Raw genomic sequence first — 14,994 nt, 5'->3', positions numbered from 1 at the left:
ATAACATGTCCAAAAAAAAAAAAAAAGGAAACATTTATGATATGTATGAAATAACTGGAAATTTGAACAATGAATATGGATATTTACTAATTTTTAAAAATGATTGTTTTTCAAAAGATCAGGTGTGGTCACGCTATTGCGATTATGCTTTTTCAAAATCCCGTCTCATTTAGAACTGTGTACTATAAAACTATGGATGAAATGGTACGATGTCTGGAAAGGCTTCGAACATTGCAGGAGAGGAAGAAGTGGATGGGCAGATGAAGGGGACAGGACCACAGACCGTGGGTGATGTCACTGGGTTATGGGGACGAGGGAGTTCGTTATACTTTGTCTATTCTTGTTACTTTCTAAATTCTCTCCAATAAAAAGTATTTTTATAAATCCCAGCTCTGTTACTAGCTCTGTGGCTTCAGGGGACTCACCCTATCTAGATTTGGAGGGTCTTTATTTGAAAAACAGGCCCATTCATGTAAGAGAAGCTGACAGTATGTCCGGCACATGGCAGGGTCCGCAATGCACGGAGCCACTAGCCATGGAACAGGTCTACGGCTGTGGGAAGAACCATGTGGCCTTGAACATGAAGTGAGGAGGTGCCTCGGTCAGACAGAAAGGGAAAGGGACCTCCTCCTGCCCCATATGTGAACTTCTCAGGCACCCGAAGCCACAGCCCCATCCAGGTGCGTTTACTTTCCCAGGCCGGAGGCGCACAGGCTGGATGGACTTGCTCCACAGTCAGCGACAGCCCGCGGGAGGCCACGGAACGGGCAGTGGGTGCCTCAGTGGCACCTAGGACCGTGCCAAGAACCCTGGACCCAGTTCCAGTCCCAGCCGTCCCGAATGACTCTGGGCCTCAACTGCCTGTGTGTAAAGACAGGAAGTAGTTGACCTTTATACTAACCCCTCCCCCTTTGCTGCCACGAAACTCTTTGTTCAAACAGAAGCTTTGACAAGGGCCAAGTGCATAAATAAAAACAAGCAGCTCTGGACGAAGCGGGGAGGGGCGGGGGTGCTCAGCATTCAGACCCAGATTCTGGGGATTTCCCTTTGAAAACCACCGGTTAGGCCGTTCAGTGCAGGGTCCACGCACTGACTTTTAGCCTGGTTCTTACATGCTCAGATCGAATCCCTTAACCATGACCTGGGGGGAAGCGGGAGGAAGAAGAGTCCCAGAGGCCCGCCCGGGGGTGGCGGTGGGGGGGTCACCGGGGACATGTAGGGTCTGCCAGGCCCTTTCAGCCTCAGCGGGGGGATTAAGAATTGGTACTCCATCTTCTCGGGTCACCAGTCTGATCTGCCCCTGGTGGCAACGGAGAGCTGGTCCCCGTGCCCGGTCTCTGGGCAGGAAGCCTAGCACCAGGGGGAAGGCAAGTGCCCGAAGGGACAGAAGGGACAGATCAGTGCTAGGAAGGAACGCGGGCCTTCAAGCTCTGGGGAGCGGACACTCCTGGAAGCAAGTGACAAGGACAAGCTGCCCTATGGAGGCTGCAAGGGACCTACAGCACTGGAATTCTCAGGCCGCCGAAGTCAATGGGTTACGGGAGAAATTTTCCACGTTGGAGCAAGAGTGCCTGGGCTTCCTAAGTAGGCCAACAGCTCAGCCCCCTACCTTTCCCCTCTCCCCACGCCACCCCGCCGCCCCCCGGCCCGGTCTCATTGGTTCTCGGGGCTCACAGGCTACGCACGCATCCAACAAATTCCAGCTGCAGAAATTAATCCGTGGCCCCACGGCCCTCGCTTTGAAGGCTCCATCAGTCAGCTCCAAGAGTCACGGGCTCGGAGCCAGGGAGAGGCTGCTCAAAGTCACCTTGAACACTAATAGGAAGCACGCAGGAGCCCTGACCCCCAAACTCCCCCGAGCCTGCTCTTCAGAGAGTGCACACGACTGTTCCCCATCATCGCTTTGTAAACTTCTCTATCCTCCTCGACTTTCCGGGCTGGCTTTCTATCCTGCTCCGTGGGGGTCTCTCCCCACCCATCTCGCAGAGGCAGTGTTTATTACCGAGCACCCTGGCCACGAGGCAAATCCCACCCCCCTATTTCCCAGCAGTGAGGCCTGGGGTAGACCCCTGGGCCTCCCTCTCTCTGGGCCTCAGTTTCCTCATTTGTAAAGTAGAGATAACAGGATCTGCCCTCGCGACCCGACGCAATTATTGAAAGCACTTTGTAAACTTAAAATTAAGCAGGGGGTCGTGGAAGGACGGTGTCTCAGACTGAAGAGGCAGTGAGTCAGAAAGAGAGACCGGGGCTGAGAGTCACTGCACAACATGGGACAAATCTCTTTCCAGACCGTGGCCTCCGTTTCCTCAGTGTGAAATAAAAGGATGCTTGCGAAGGTCCCCAGCTTTTCCCAAAGCACTGATATCTTCTGGCTTCTCACCTTGACACCTTTTAAAATGATCCTCAGGGCAGATCAGTGCCAGGCTATTCTTCTGCCTTGGGCTCAAGACTCTGACCCTCACAGACAGACAGGCATAAGAAGATACAAACCCAGACGAACAAATCAGGGCAGAACCAAATCAGGCAAGAAAATCTGAAAAGACACTCAAGCCAAGAGTAGCAAACACTTCTGGATTAGGACGGGCCGAGAGCCAGCCACAGTTTGCACGGAAGAGCACAGCTTTACGGTCGGACAGATGTGGGCAAATCTCAGCCCTTCCATGCAAACTAGCTATTTGTGGACAAGTCACTCGGGCCTCAGTTCTGACATCTATAAAATGGGGATAGTGATAAATATGGTTTTTATTATGTGGACCAGACAAAATAATAGAGGAGAGGTCCCTAGCTTATAACAAGATCTCGGTGAACAATAGCTAATGCTATTATTTATAGTCTAAGGAGCTGCCCCCACAGGGAGTGAAATGGTGGGCAGAACCAGGCGTAACTGCCCACGGCCCCTGGTACAATCAAGATTTTGACTGAGGGGCACTAGCTTTCCAGGAAAAGGGAAATGGAACAAATCAACGAGGTGGGTGTTCATCGGAAAGAGAAAACACCTGGAAACATGACTAAACGCCTCCGAAACCCTTCTCCCTTGGGTCTCAAAATCCTCAGCTCACCTGACTCCGAGCATCTTTTCCCTCTTTGCATTTCGGTCTGTGCTACCAGTGGGTGCCACCCCCACCTGTCTGTCCAACCTTGGCTTCCCTCCCGATCTCAAATTCCATGTGGCCAGAAGTGAACTCATCTGCACGCCACACCCCACAACACCCCACCCCTACACACACACACACACACACGCGCGCGCGCGCGTGCGCACGCGCACACACGTTTACGTTTCCTCTGGGGCTCTTGCACACACACACACGCGCGCGCGCACGCGCACACACGTCTACGTTTCCTCTGGGGCTCTCACAAGCATCGCTTTCTCTCGATTGCCGAAATTCAAACCTACATTTGAATCCGACGTGCCATCTATTGCCTCGGCGACGTGCAAGCAAGTCACTTCTCTCCAGCCTTCAGTTTCTCCCACCGACGACATGGGGAAGCAGGACTAGAAGAGCTCTAAGAACTCTTTCAGAGTTGAACATCGTTGAAGTCTACAATTTCAAACCGACTTCAAAACGGTCTGGGGATAAGTCAGCTAGCTACCTTTGGTTTCTAAGGAGTGAGAGGTTTGGTCTCTTCTCAAAGTACAGCCCATCAAGGGCAGAGCTCAAGTCTCGGGGGTCTCCTTAATCAGACACGACACAGACGCCCAGTAAATCCGTGAGTAAAGAATGAATGGAAGAGGGTTAGGGTTAGGGTAGTAAGTCATAGAGCAAAATCATGGTCTTTGGAAACACCGAGAGCTGGGTTCGGGTCCGGGCTCCACGGCCCAGTAGCTATGTCGCTTGTTCCCTCCTGAGCTTCAGACCACCCCCTCCCCCCAAAAGCAAAATCTGGAAAAGTGAACAATAACTTAATTTATATGATTATTGGTGAGGACAAAATGAGATCATATGGTAAACATCCAGTAAAGATAGGTGAGTATTACGATAATTGGATGAATACATGAATACCGAATGAGGTGATTTGTCATGAACATTTTTCAAAAAGAGGGGCCAAAGAAAAAAAACCGTTCGGCTTGGGTATCCTCATTAGAGAGAAACACAATAAAGAGATAATATGCAAGACCCCATAGCTGCAGGCCGCCCTAGTCCTCAGCGACAGAACATGAACATAAGTCACTTTGCAGATATATTTCCTTTTTTTTCTTTTTTTTGCAGATATATTTTCTCTGAGGGTTTAAGTCATCTTCAATGGCAACGAGAATTCTCTCTGCCCAGTCTATTTCCCAACTTCCCACCCGTGGCTGTGACAATATCCCAGTCTTCTGAAGTGAACTCTCCAGGAGAGAGATCCTGGGGGCCGGGAAGGGGACACAGATTAGAGCATCCAGAAACAGACCCACACGAATGCAGTCAACCGATTTATGACAAAGATGAACCCTTCGGCGGCACGGGGCAAGGGTGTATTTTCAATAATGGAATTGGATCAACTGGAGAGCCATCTAGGAAAAGAAAGGACCTTGACCCCTATCTAGTACCAAAAACAAAAATTAATTCCAGGTGAACTACAGAGGTAAATATGAGAGTTCAAACAATATAGCTTTCTGAGAGAAACACATGAACGTCTTTGTGGCCCTGGACTGTGCAAAAATTTCTTAAGCAAGACACAGAAAGAACTAATGAACCAAGAGAGCTAAACGGTCTGTGTTAAAATTAAGAACTTCTTACAGTGGAATATTACTCAGCCATAAGAAGAGAGGAAATACTGCCATTTGCGACGACATGGATGGACCTTGAAATAATCATACTAAGCAAAATAAGCCAGACAGAAAAGGTTGAAAATCACATAATATCACTTATAGGTGAGATAGAAACCTAAAATCAACAAACGAGCAGGACAAACAAACAGAGACTCCTGGATATGGACAATGGACTAGCGGTTATCAGAAGGGAGGGGAAAAGGAGGAGGGAGAAATAAAAATAAATAAAATGTTAAAAAAAAAGCATATATAATTAAGAACTCCTGTTTGTTCAGACACATTTAAGAATATGAAAAGGCAACCCACAAAATTGGAGAAGATTCTGGAATGTATACTCACGTGCAGAATACAGAAAGAACCTTTATGTTATGGGCTGAACCGTGTCCCCCAAATTCTATATGTTCACATTCTAACCACCAAGAACTCGATATGTAACCATATTTAGAGATAAGGTCTTTAGAGATGTCATTACGTTAAAATGAGTTCCTTAGGATGCGCCCTAATCCAATAAGACCGGTATTCTCATTAGAGGAGCTGGCGTACAGATAGATACAGAAGAAAAACCACAGGAAGACGTGGGGGGAAGATGGCAATCCACAAGCCAAGGAGAGAGATCTCTGCAGAAACCGACCCAGCTGATAAAGTGATCTTTGACTTCCAGCTCCAGAATGATGAGAAAATAAATTCCTATTGTTTAAGTCACCCAGCCTGTGGCACTCTGGTATGTGGCCACGACAAACTAATACATCTTACGGTTGAGAAGAGCTGATCTTTTAAAATAAATTGAGAAAAAAACTGGCATTTCACACACAAAAAGAGGATCTCCAAATAGCGAATAAACATCAAATGGAGGTCAATTTCATTAGTCATTAGAGAAATGCAAACGAAACCACAATGAGGTACAAATAGACTCCCACCAGCGTGGAAGCATGACTGAAACGAAGAGCATGAACACACCAACTCTGCAGGAGGACGTGAAGCAATCGGAACCAGAACCCCTCTGGGACGATGACTTGAAACTGAACACATAGGCAGTTTCTACGACCCGAGCAATTCTGCTCTCAAAAATACGCCCAACGCATCCATCTCTTCACCAGAAGTGATGTTCTAGAATGTTCGTAGCAACACCATACACACAGCCTTAAACCGACAGCTATCCAAGCGCCCGGGAATCAGTAGAATGATTAAGTAAGAGGTAAATAATCACGTGATAGAAAACGACATAGCAATGAAAATGAATCATCTGCAAACACATGCAATAATGTGGATGAAATCTTGTCAACACAGAGTGAAGGAAGCCGAAACCCAAAGCAAACTCTGTGATTCCACTGACAGACAGTATGGAAACAGGCAAAAATTCACCTATGCTATAGGAGAGGTCAGGATTACAGTAGAGGGTAGTGACTGGATGGGAATACAGGAGGGTTTGACTCTGGGGTGCCAATTAGCCTGGTATGTTCGACTGGTTAAAATTAATCGAGCTGTATGGTTACCCCATGTGTACTTTTTATGTGTACATTATACTTCAATTAAAAGTTTTTATATTAAGTGTACAGCATCCTAAAAATGGAAAGTGCCTTTAAAAAAAAAAAAAAAAGGCAGGAAGCTAGTAATAGAGGTTAGGTGCCTGTCTTCCCAGTAGGCAGATAAATAGGGCTGACATAGAAAAGCCTGATTTTAAGACATGAGAGAAAAATCTATAGCCCTAAGTTGTGGCCTGAAATAGCTAGCTGTGCACCAGCCACCTTCTCAAACAGTCACCTCCCAAGATACAGGGCCTGGAAAGGGGGCAGGAGGCCGGACACCAGAGGCTGAGATGTCGTACTAAGTAGGAGGGTTGGTCCAGCCTCCCGCATGCAGAGCCCTCCAAAACAGAACTGCCATTTATGGTAGGGGCATGTGTCTGTGTCGCCCAGCAACCCTGAAGAATCACTCCTTCCCACTCCCAGCGCACGTGTGGTTTTGCTGGGCTGACCCGGCCCCCAGCTCCGAGGGCGGGGTGTGCTAAGCCCAGCAGAGCCCATGCAGAGACATCTGATAGAAGTATTGGGTGTTTGGGAAGGAGGACCCTGAGCTGGGAGGATGGAAGCCTGGAGCTGCTGGCTCCCCATCTTTGCCACTACGCGAGGAGATGCTTGTCGGGTAATGAAGCGGAAAGAGGGAGCAAAAAAGGGAAGCAGAGAGGAAAAGTATGAGACGACCTCTTGAGACCTTCTCGGAGCACCTAGATCTCTACGTGCCCAGAAGTCACCCCTGGAACTTATTACGTAAGCCAGTGAACCCTCTTTTGCTTCCGCCGGCTTGAGTTACATTTGTCGCTTATATCACGGTGACCGACGAAGGTGCCCTACTGCCGCTCTCCAAAAGCCTGTGTGGACTCTCAGAGACTAAAACGGAAGTAAAGATACTACATGAGAACCACAACTGCGGTGTCCCTCAGTGTCAGAGCTCGCTGTACCTTTACCAAGCACTTGAATGTTCATTGACCCATTCGATCGTCACAGAAATGCCAAGACAGATAGGGTGCAGGCACTACTTTCTTTGCCATCCTAGACTTTTCGAGAGCTGGCAAGGACGTCGGGACCATCTAACTGATGAGAAGAATGACGCTCGAGGAAAGAAGAGGTGGCCTGGATATAACCAAAGCCTAACAAAACTGCAAAGGGCTTGAAAACTCCTCCAAACGGCCAAAAGCATTATTATTAAGACTGTGATGTTGCCTGAAGCCCAGATTTGAGAATCGGGGTTTAATCTCTGATCATAAAGAGAATCTCATCAACTCTATGTCCTATCGTTATAATAATAATGGGGACCATTTATTAAGCTTCCATCATCCAGCATAATTCTAAGCATTCATTCTTTCTCTTGATAGGATCCTACCTTGAGGCAGATTCTGCCATTAGTTCCATTTTGCAGATGAGGAGATTGAGCCTTAGGGAGTAAAAGTAGCTTGCCCCAAAATCACGCATTCAACTAGCAGAGTTGCCTCAAACTAAGGTCTAACAGAAAAAGGCTGGGGCTGGGTTGAGTCACCGGAGTGAGCTGCCTGAGCCGAGATTCGATTCCTGGGGTCCACTGTCCCAGCTGCCCGCAGTTGGAAAGTTTGCCCCCTTCTGCTTTGATTTTTCACTTTCTTCAGCATTTCTGGAATCCAGCTTTAAAAAAAAAAAAACAAGCCTATCTCTGGAACAAGCCCACACCAATTAACTGAGATCTTTCTGTCATTGGCGCTATCTCTTTACAGTCAGTGGTCCTGTCTTCTGAGTATCTGTTAACAGGCTTTTGGGTCAATTATTCAAGCTGGATTATCTGACACACCCACCAGTCAGCTGTCTTTGTCCTCCACAGGGCCCGCCACCGGGAGTCGGCTCTTAGAAAACTTAAAACCAGATCACACCACTTCACACCCACTAGGATGGCTATCATCAAAAAGACAGACTATAACAAGTGTTGACGAGGCTGTGGAGAAATCGGAACCCTCAGACATGGCTAATGGGAATGTAAAATGGCACAGCTGCCTTGAAAAAACGGTCTGGCAGTTCCTCGGGAGGCTAAATATAGTTACCGTATGACCTGGCCATTCCACTCCTAGGTGTATATACCCAAGAGAAATAAAAATGGATGCCCACACGAAAGCTGGCACGTGAATATCGTAGCATTAGTCATCACAGCTAAGAAGTAGAAACAACCAAAACGTCCATCAACGGACAAACTGATAAACCGTGGTCTGTCCACACATACAATGGGATACTATTCAGCTGCAAACGGGGATGAAGACCCGATACTTGGACACTTGCTATGACACGGATAAACCTTGAAAACGTGATGCCGAGAGAAAGAGGCCAGTGGAAAGAGGCCAGACACGAAGGACCGCGATATTCTACGATTCCAGTTACCTGAAATGTAACAGGCAAATCCACAGGGGCAGAAAGCAGATCGGTCGTTGCCAGGGGATAGGAGTAGAAGGGAGTTAGGAGGGACAGGGATTATTCTGGGCGTGATAGAAATGTTCTGGAATGAGACCGCGGTGATGGATGCACAACATTGTGAATGCACTAAAAACACTCTAAAATGGCTAAGTGGTGAATTTTAGGACATGAGAATTTTCTCTCGATCTTTAAAAAAAAATGTTTTAAGCCCCACCGCCGTCCCCCAAAAATAATCAGATTGCATAGCTACGCCCATCATGGCACTTTAAAACTCCCACTGGCTTTTCATCACCCTAGGAGCCAAACCCGAATTCTCCACCTGGGCCTCTGAGACTCTACATGAACTTGGCCCTGTGATCTCTCCCCTCTCCTACTACTTTCCCCTTTGATCGTTCCATTCCTCCCATACCCCCTGATCTCTGCCCTTGCTCATCCCACAATCTGGAATGTTCTTTCCTACGTCCAGGTTCTCATCAGTCAGATCTCTGTCAAAATATCCTGCATCCATCACCCCACCAAGGCTCTCCCCGATCACCCCTTCTAAAATACAGCTCCATCACACTCCATGTCATTATCCTGCTTTATTTCTTCATAGCCCTTATCGCCCTCCAAACATACATATTTTTAAAAACGGTTTACTTCTCTGTTGCCTGCCAACTCCAACCAAGAGGGCAGGGAGCTTGCTTGTCTGTCATGTTCGCAACTCTGAACTTGCCTGCCATGTAGAAGCTACCTGAGGAACACTTCTGGAAGGAACAGATGGATCAAAAGACCCTGTAAAATCTGAAACGCCGCCCGCGGCCTAGTCAAGAGCCCTGAGCACCGAGAGAGCAGTCACACTCTGCAGGTGCTCAGGGAGTCAGTTACTCAGCATTCACTGGGCACTCAAAGGCCAGGCCTGCCTTAGACCTGCCTAGAACCCCGAGGAGGGAGGAGGAACGAACGATCCCTCCCATGGAAAGTCTGACAGTCTTTCGGGGGGTCACGAAGCACACAGTGTTTACCCAGCAACCCACAAACAAATGCAAAGGCGAGATGGAAGATTGTGTCACTGACACCCAAGCTGGAGGCTAGGATCCAAATCGGCCTCGTCAAACTCTGCACTGGCAAGTACCGTCTGATCCAGCCTCCCAGGGCTTTGCAATCTGACCTGTTCTCCACAATGGGACGGCTGCAGCTGAGACCAGCTCCTGCCTCCTCCCACGGGGAGGTTCTTTCCAGAGGCAGTTAAAAATCTAAACAGGCAGGTGGTGGGGCGCCTTCCCCATCTCCTCCTGTCTGCTTCAGCATCTCTGAGCTGCGCACACAGCGGGCAACTTACCCACTAGGAGTTTGACGTCTCGGACTGTGAAGTCAGGGTCAGGCATCCTGGAAAACAAGGAGCAGACACTTGGTGAGAAGCTAGAAACAACAGTTAGACCGACCCAGCTCTGGGAGCAGAGGGGTCGTTTTTCCAAGAGGGTTCCCTTGCTCTCTGTTTGGGAACCCAAAATGACATAACTCAGAGAGAGGGTGAGAGACCGGTTGGTGTTTCAAGGGAGGGTCACCTTCCTCACCCCAGTGGGTAAACCAACCCCCTCTCCCCAACACGTGAACTCAGCACTGCTACAGAAAAGAGAGGGGACATCTACTGTCCACCCACTTTTCCAGAAAAGACTGAAGTGTGGTGTCATGGGTAAGTGACAGAGCCAGGCACTCCTATACCTGTTTCTTTCAGGGTGGGGAACTCTCTGTCTCTCCTTCTAGAAAATACCCTCCATAATGAGTTGTGTGGAGGGTCGGAGGGACCCCTTAAGTTCAGAGGGAAAACAGACACCTGTCATACCAGAACCAGGGTACGACAGGTAACACAGCTGTAATGACTGTGGTGACGTTCACTATCAATTAACAATGACACTAAAGGTTTAATTTCTACCCGTAGGAATGGGACTCTTGAGTAAGTCTGGCAGTAGGTGCTGGAGAAGGTGGCATTGTGAGATGACACCCTCGGCCTCCTCCCCGCCCCTGCCCAAGGGGCGGAAACCTGTTCTTCCAGCCCGCCTCCCGGATGTCTCCCCCACCTGGAGCTCTGACAGATCTCTAAGAGAACATAAACCAAACAAGACCCACTGCAGAGGCAGGTGCTGGGGCAGGCTGAGAAAGGAGGGGACACAGGGGCCTAGCATCCCAGGAGCCACACTCCCCACAGAAAAGGACCAATTTCCCACAGCCAGGTGCCCCGCCTCTGGGTCTGGAGGCTGGCCAATTTCTTCCTAACCCAGGCCCTGCCTCAGTTTCCTGATTTTTTTCTAGGGGGGGAGGCACAATTCACTTTAGGAAGTCAGTCCATGGAACTGGGGTCAGTCAGGAAAAAAAGTCGACACCGTTTAATCAAGCCCCCTTACAGCTTCTCTGCCCAAATTCTCTGAAAAAAAGACCAATCTTTGGAGAGTTTTTTCCCCTGTGTCAGGACTCGAACGAGAAGATACTATCCCCCAGATAATGAATGAAGATCCTTCTCAGTGATGAGAGGTGGAGAAAAGCAAGAAAAAAAATCCATCCCAAGCTATCAACTGCGTTAAGGAGGGAGGTGGGGAAAAAGCTATTAATTTCGGCAACTTACTTAATTCCCAGTCCATCCTTTTCTCGAAATACCAGGGGAACTCTGAGCGCTTCTCTCTGCACGTACTCGTAGTTGAAATCTGTTTGGATATTGGAATCAAACGAGTTGTTTAAGTGGTGAAGGAGTGAATGAACCACAATCAATTGGTTAGGGGAAGAAAAAAGACGGAGGAGGAAGCAGAGGTTCTACTGGACGCAGGCACCACCTCTAGGGCAAAAGCTCCCTGGAAAATGACAGGGAAATGAATTAGATTAGGCAAAGCCCGAGAGAAGCCATGCCAACTATCGGCTCCTCTCCCGACTCAGTCACTCCCGGCATGCCCCACGGGTCAGAACTTGTCAATGAACAGCCCAAGGCTGGCGAGGACCGGGGAGGGAAAACTCATGAAAGAACTCCACGCAGAAAGAGCCCCAGCTAGTGCTGAGAAAAAGAGACAGAGAAACGCATCCTAGGCTGAATTCGGAAATTAAAGGGACTGCAAAATTGAAGAACGCCACCTGGGAGGATCTGAAGGCCCAGAGAGGAGGCTGGGAGGAAGGCTCTCATTGTAGCCAAACATCAGGGAAGATCTTATTGTAATATCCTGCGTGGTGAAGGGGAGGGGGGGGAAGCCGGTTTCCCTGGAAACTGTGTATTTGGTGCCAAAATAACTAGGGAACTGGGCACAGCTTTGTCATCTTAATAGTGAAATTCTGCTGTAGCCATCGCAATACTTGCTCCAACCGGGTAACCGAGAGGGGCTGCCCCCCGGGGGAAGGCTGTGTGCAAAGAAGACATGGCGAGACCCTAAGAAAATTCACAGCGTCCTTTTCTGTCTGGGGTTCGTCTAGCGTGGACCCCAAAATCCTTACCCTAAATATGGAGGTGAGGGAGGCTGAGATACACCCTCACATCCCCAAACCCTCAGGGGACGAAAGCAACCCCAACTCGGCAGGGGTGCAAGGCCTCCCTGGCTCGTGGGAAGGGAGACGGAAGAGCTCGCAGGCCACAGAAGCCCCTGCCCCAAGCAAACAGTTCTCTGGGGCAGCTCGGAGGGGGAGGAGGCCAAGGCAGCTCGGCTCAGAGGAGAGGGTGAGAACAAAACCAGAGCCGGGGAAAGCCCTGACCTTACCGGCTCAGATCCCCAGGGGCTCACAGTGAATGGGGATTCCTAAGGATTTAAAGGCAGAGAAGTTTAAGAAGCTTCTAGTTTGAATCCAGGCTAAGGGCTCCTTCTGTTTCTCAGCTCCTCCCTCTGAGTTTTGGGGCCCGATCTGAATTAACCACCAAAATCCTAGGGCCCTCCTCTCCTTTGAAAGAAGCCTGAACAGCAGATTCAAGGAATCTTGCTGAACACCATTCCCCGCCCCCCTACATACACCCGCAAGGCCCACCCCCCAGGTCAGCTTCAACTTCCTCAAATGAGCCTGAGAAAATGATCTGGGATCCTGGGCAGAGAGTTTCCTTACAAATGACCAGGAAGAGTTTGCATATTGTTTTCTCACAGGATCCGCCAAATGACCACGGGAAGAAAGGAGAGGAATTAAAATCCCATTTGTGCTAAGGAAATTTAAATGCAGTTGAGAATGGCCCCTGGACTGTGCAATGACACTCAACACCAGGCAAGCTGGCAGACATTTCTTCCTCCCTCCCCCACCACCAAAGCCCAGCGCCCCAGGAAACAGTGGGCACAAAAGAGAAACTTCCAAAATGCAAAGCCTGGACAGTCTCTTCCAGGGACTAACCCCACAGCCCAGCCACTCACCCGGAACCTGAGGTGGGAGGCGCTGCCCCAGTCATCAGCTCACTGAGGGATGGAAGGGTTTTCCAAGCGGGGTAAGGGATAAAAAAAAATTGGAACCGGAATAATATAAAAGAAATTATATCTGAGGGGGGAAAATGAACTCGAAAACCCCAGGAGAGCAAAGGGAGATGCCCAGGTAATCGGGGCACCTCCAAAACCCGGATCCCACAGGCAGAACCACTGTAATGGACTCTGAAGGCCTCAGACCCAAGCCAGAGCATCACCACCAGGCCCGGAGGACATCCCCAGACACTTTCCTATCCTAGAGTGAGGGAAAAATTTGGGCCCTGAAGGTCTCAGGCCCGGGTGGCACCCCAAAGCCCTAGAGGCTTCCCCAACTTCTGCTCTAAACTGCAACGCCCATAAGAGGACCACAGCTCTCATCTAAGGCCTGTTAAGAGACCCCGTGTCCCAGAGGGGTGCCCCAAGTCTTTGCTTCAAAGTGCCAAGGGAGGAGGAACTCAGCCTTAACCCTGAGGGGAGAGCACCCCCTTCCCCCATTGCCCACTTCAAGCTGTCAGGGGTGCTGGGCTAGAGGCCTCACGCTTAGCTTAAAGTGCGAACTCTGGGCCAACAACTCGGGGCTCCCACAGACCCCGCTCCAAGATGACAGAGGCCACCAGGTGATGGGGTTCCGCAGACCCCAGGCCTGAGTAGGCCTGTCACTCAGTGACCCCCAGGCGCCCCCGGCGCCAGCGCCTAACTGGCAGGGCCCAAAATGGCACGGGGTTTGGGAGGCTTCAGGCCTGGGGGGCCCTCACCCCAATGCCCAAGGGGCACCCCAGTCCGCCTCCAGCCGGGCAGCGCACCTCATGCAGCGCAAGGAGCTGGGAAGGCTCCGGGAGGGGTAGAGCGCCGCGCCCCCGCCCTCCCTCCGTCCGCCCGTCAGTCCCCAGATCACTCGGTCTGCCAGACCCCTGGCTCTGCCCACCTTGGGGCTGGTGGTGGGCGCGGGCCCGGCCTAGGCCCACGTCCGGCCCCGGTTCCCTCCTGCCCTCCTCCCTCGCCACCCCACCCCACCCCACCCCCAGTGCTCGGCCTCGTTTCGTCACCGGATCCCCTGGAATGGGGGACGCGGGCGCGAAATACGAACCCAGCCACCGGCAGTTCCCTCCCCACGTGCGCTCGGCCCGCGGCGCGGAGGGCAGCCCGTGGAGGGGGCGCCTCACCTTTGCCCTCCATGGCGTGCACGAAGTCCCCCTGATACAGCTGGCTGCGCAGCTTCTCCTCCAGGCTGAAGCCGCGGACGCTAACAATCTCCTCCACGTCCGACAAGTCCTCGTTCTCGTCGTATCTCTGGCGGTCAATCGGGCGCTGCGAGGACCCAAACCAGAGAGCCCGGGACGTTACTGGGGGAACCGAGAGTTGCCTCTCACCCTGGGCCCAGCTCGAACAGGTGCAGAAGCCGCGCGCCCCCTGCACCCCACTACTGCGACCTGAGCAACTTTGCGCAAATGCCAAAGATGCTGAAAATCCGGATAACGAGAGGGGCCCGCACCCCCAGGGTCTGGCTGCACCTTATACAGGGCACTCCCCTCCTGCATCTTTGGAGGCCATGGAAGGGACACCTGGGGGGCTGTCCCTTGTCCCCCACTCCCGAGAGGTGTTGAGTTTTGCCCACTCGGTCGGGAGCCTGGTTATGTAACCCGCGAAGGGGGCTCCGCGCACGGGCTGGCGGGGCATTTGTAGGCCCCGGGAGGAGCCGCCGCAGCGCCCGGCTCCGCGCTAACAGCAGCCCTGGCGGCCGCGGCGGCAGAGCCGGGAAGCCGGAACCGGGGGCCGGCGGCATTTCTAAGACTGGAGCCGCCCCCGACCTACCGGGGAAGCTGGAAAGCTGTAATGGAGAGACTGAGACCCCAGCCGCCCCCGCCGACCGACCGCCGGTGCGAGAAGAAGAGGTGGGGGAGGGGGTTCGGGGCTTGGGAGAGGG

General features: G+C 51.1%; 1 protein-coding gene across 5 annotated transcripts in view; it reads right to left on the bottom strand.

Annotated features, from left to right (window-relative positions):
* The window catches only part of KDM2B (lysine demethylase 2B), a 117,565-nt gene that overhangs the window by 101,888 nt on the left and 683 nt on the right, over window positions 1–14,994 (bottom strand). For 4 of the 5 annotated variants that reach the window (XM_015587970.2, XM_006910010.3, XM_025045520.1 and 1 more), the window contains exons 2-4: window positions 14,234–14,378; window positions 11,282–11,360; window positions 10,001–10,047 (exon numbers count right to left, since the gene is read on the bottom strand). In XM_015587970.2, coding sequence (XP_015443456.1) covers window positions 10,001–10,047; window positions 11,282–11,360; window positions 14,234–14,378 — 271 coding nt within the window. Of the gene's footprint in view, window positions 1–10,000; window positions 10,048–11,281; window positions 11,361–14,233; window positions 14,379–14,882; window positions 14,989–14,994 lie in introns of those variants that run through there. The other variant, XM_025045521.1, reaches the window with a different exon arrangement.

The sequence above is a fragment of the Pteropus alecto genome, unplaced genomic scaffold (genome assembly GCF_000325575.1).
Source record: "Pteropus alecto unplaced genomic scaffold, ASM32557v1 scaffold213, whole genome shotgun sequence".
Taxonomy (NCBI): domain Eukaryota; kingdom Metazoa; phylum Chordata; class Mammalia; order Chiroptera; family Pteropodidae; genus Pteropus; species Pteropus alecto.
This window is presented reverse-complemented; position numbering and strand designations above follow the sequence as displayed.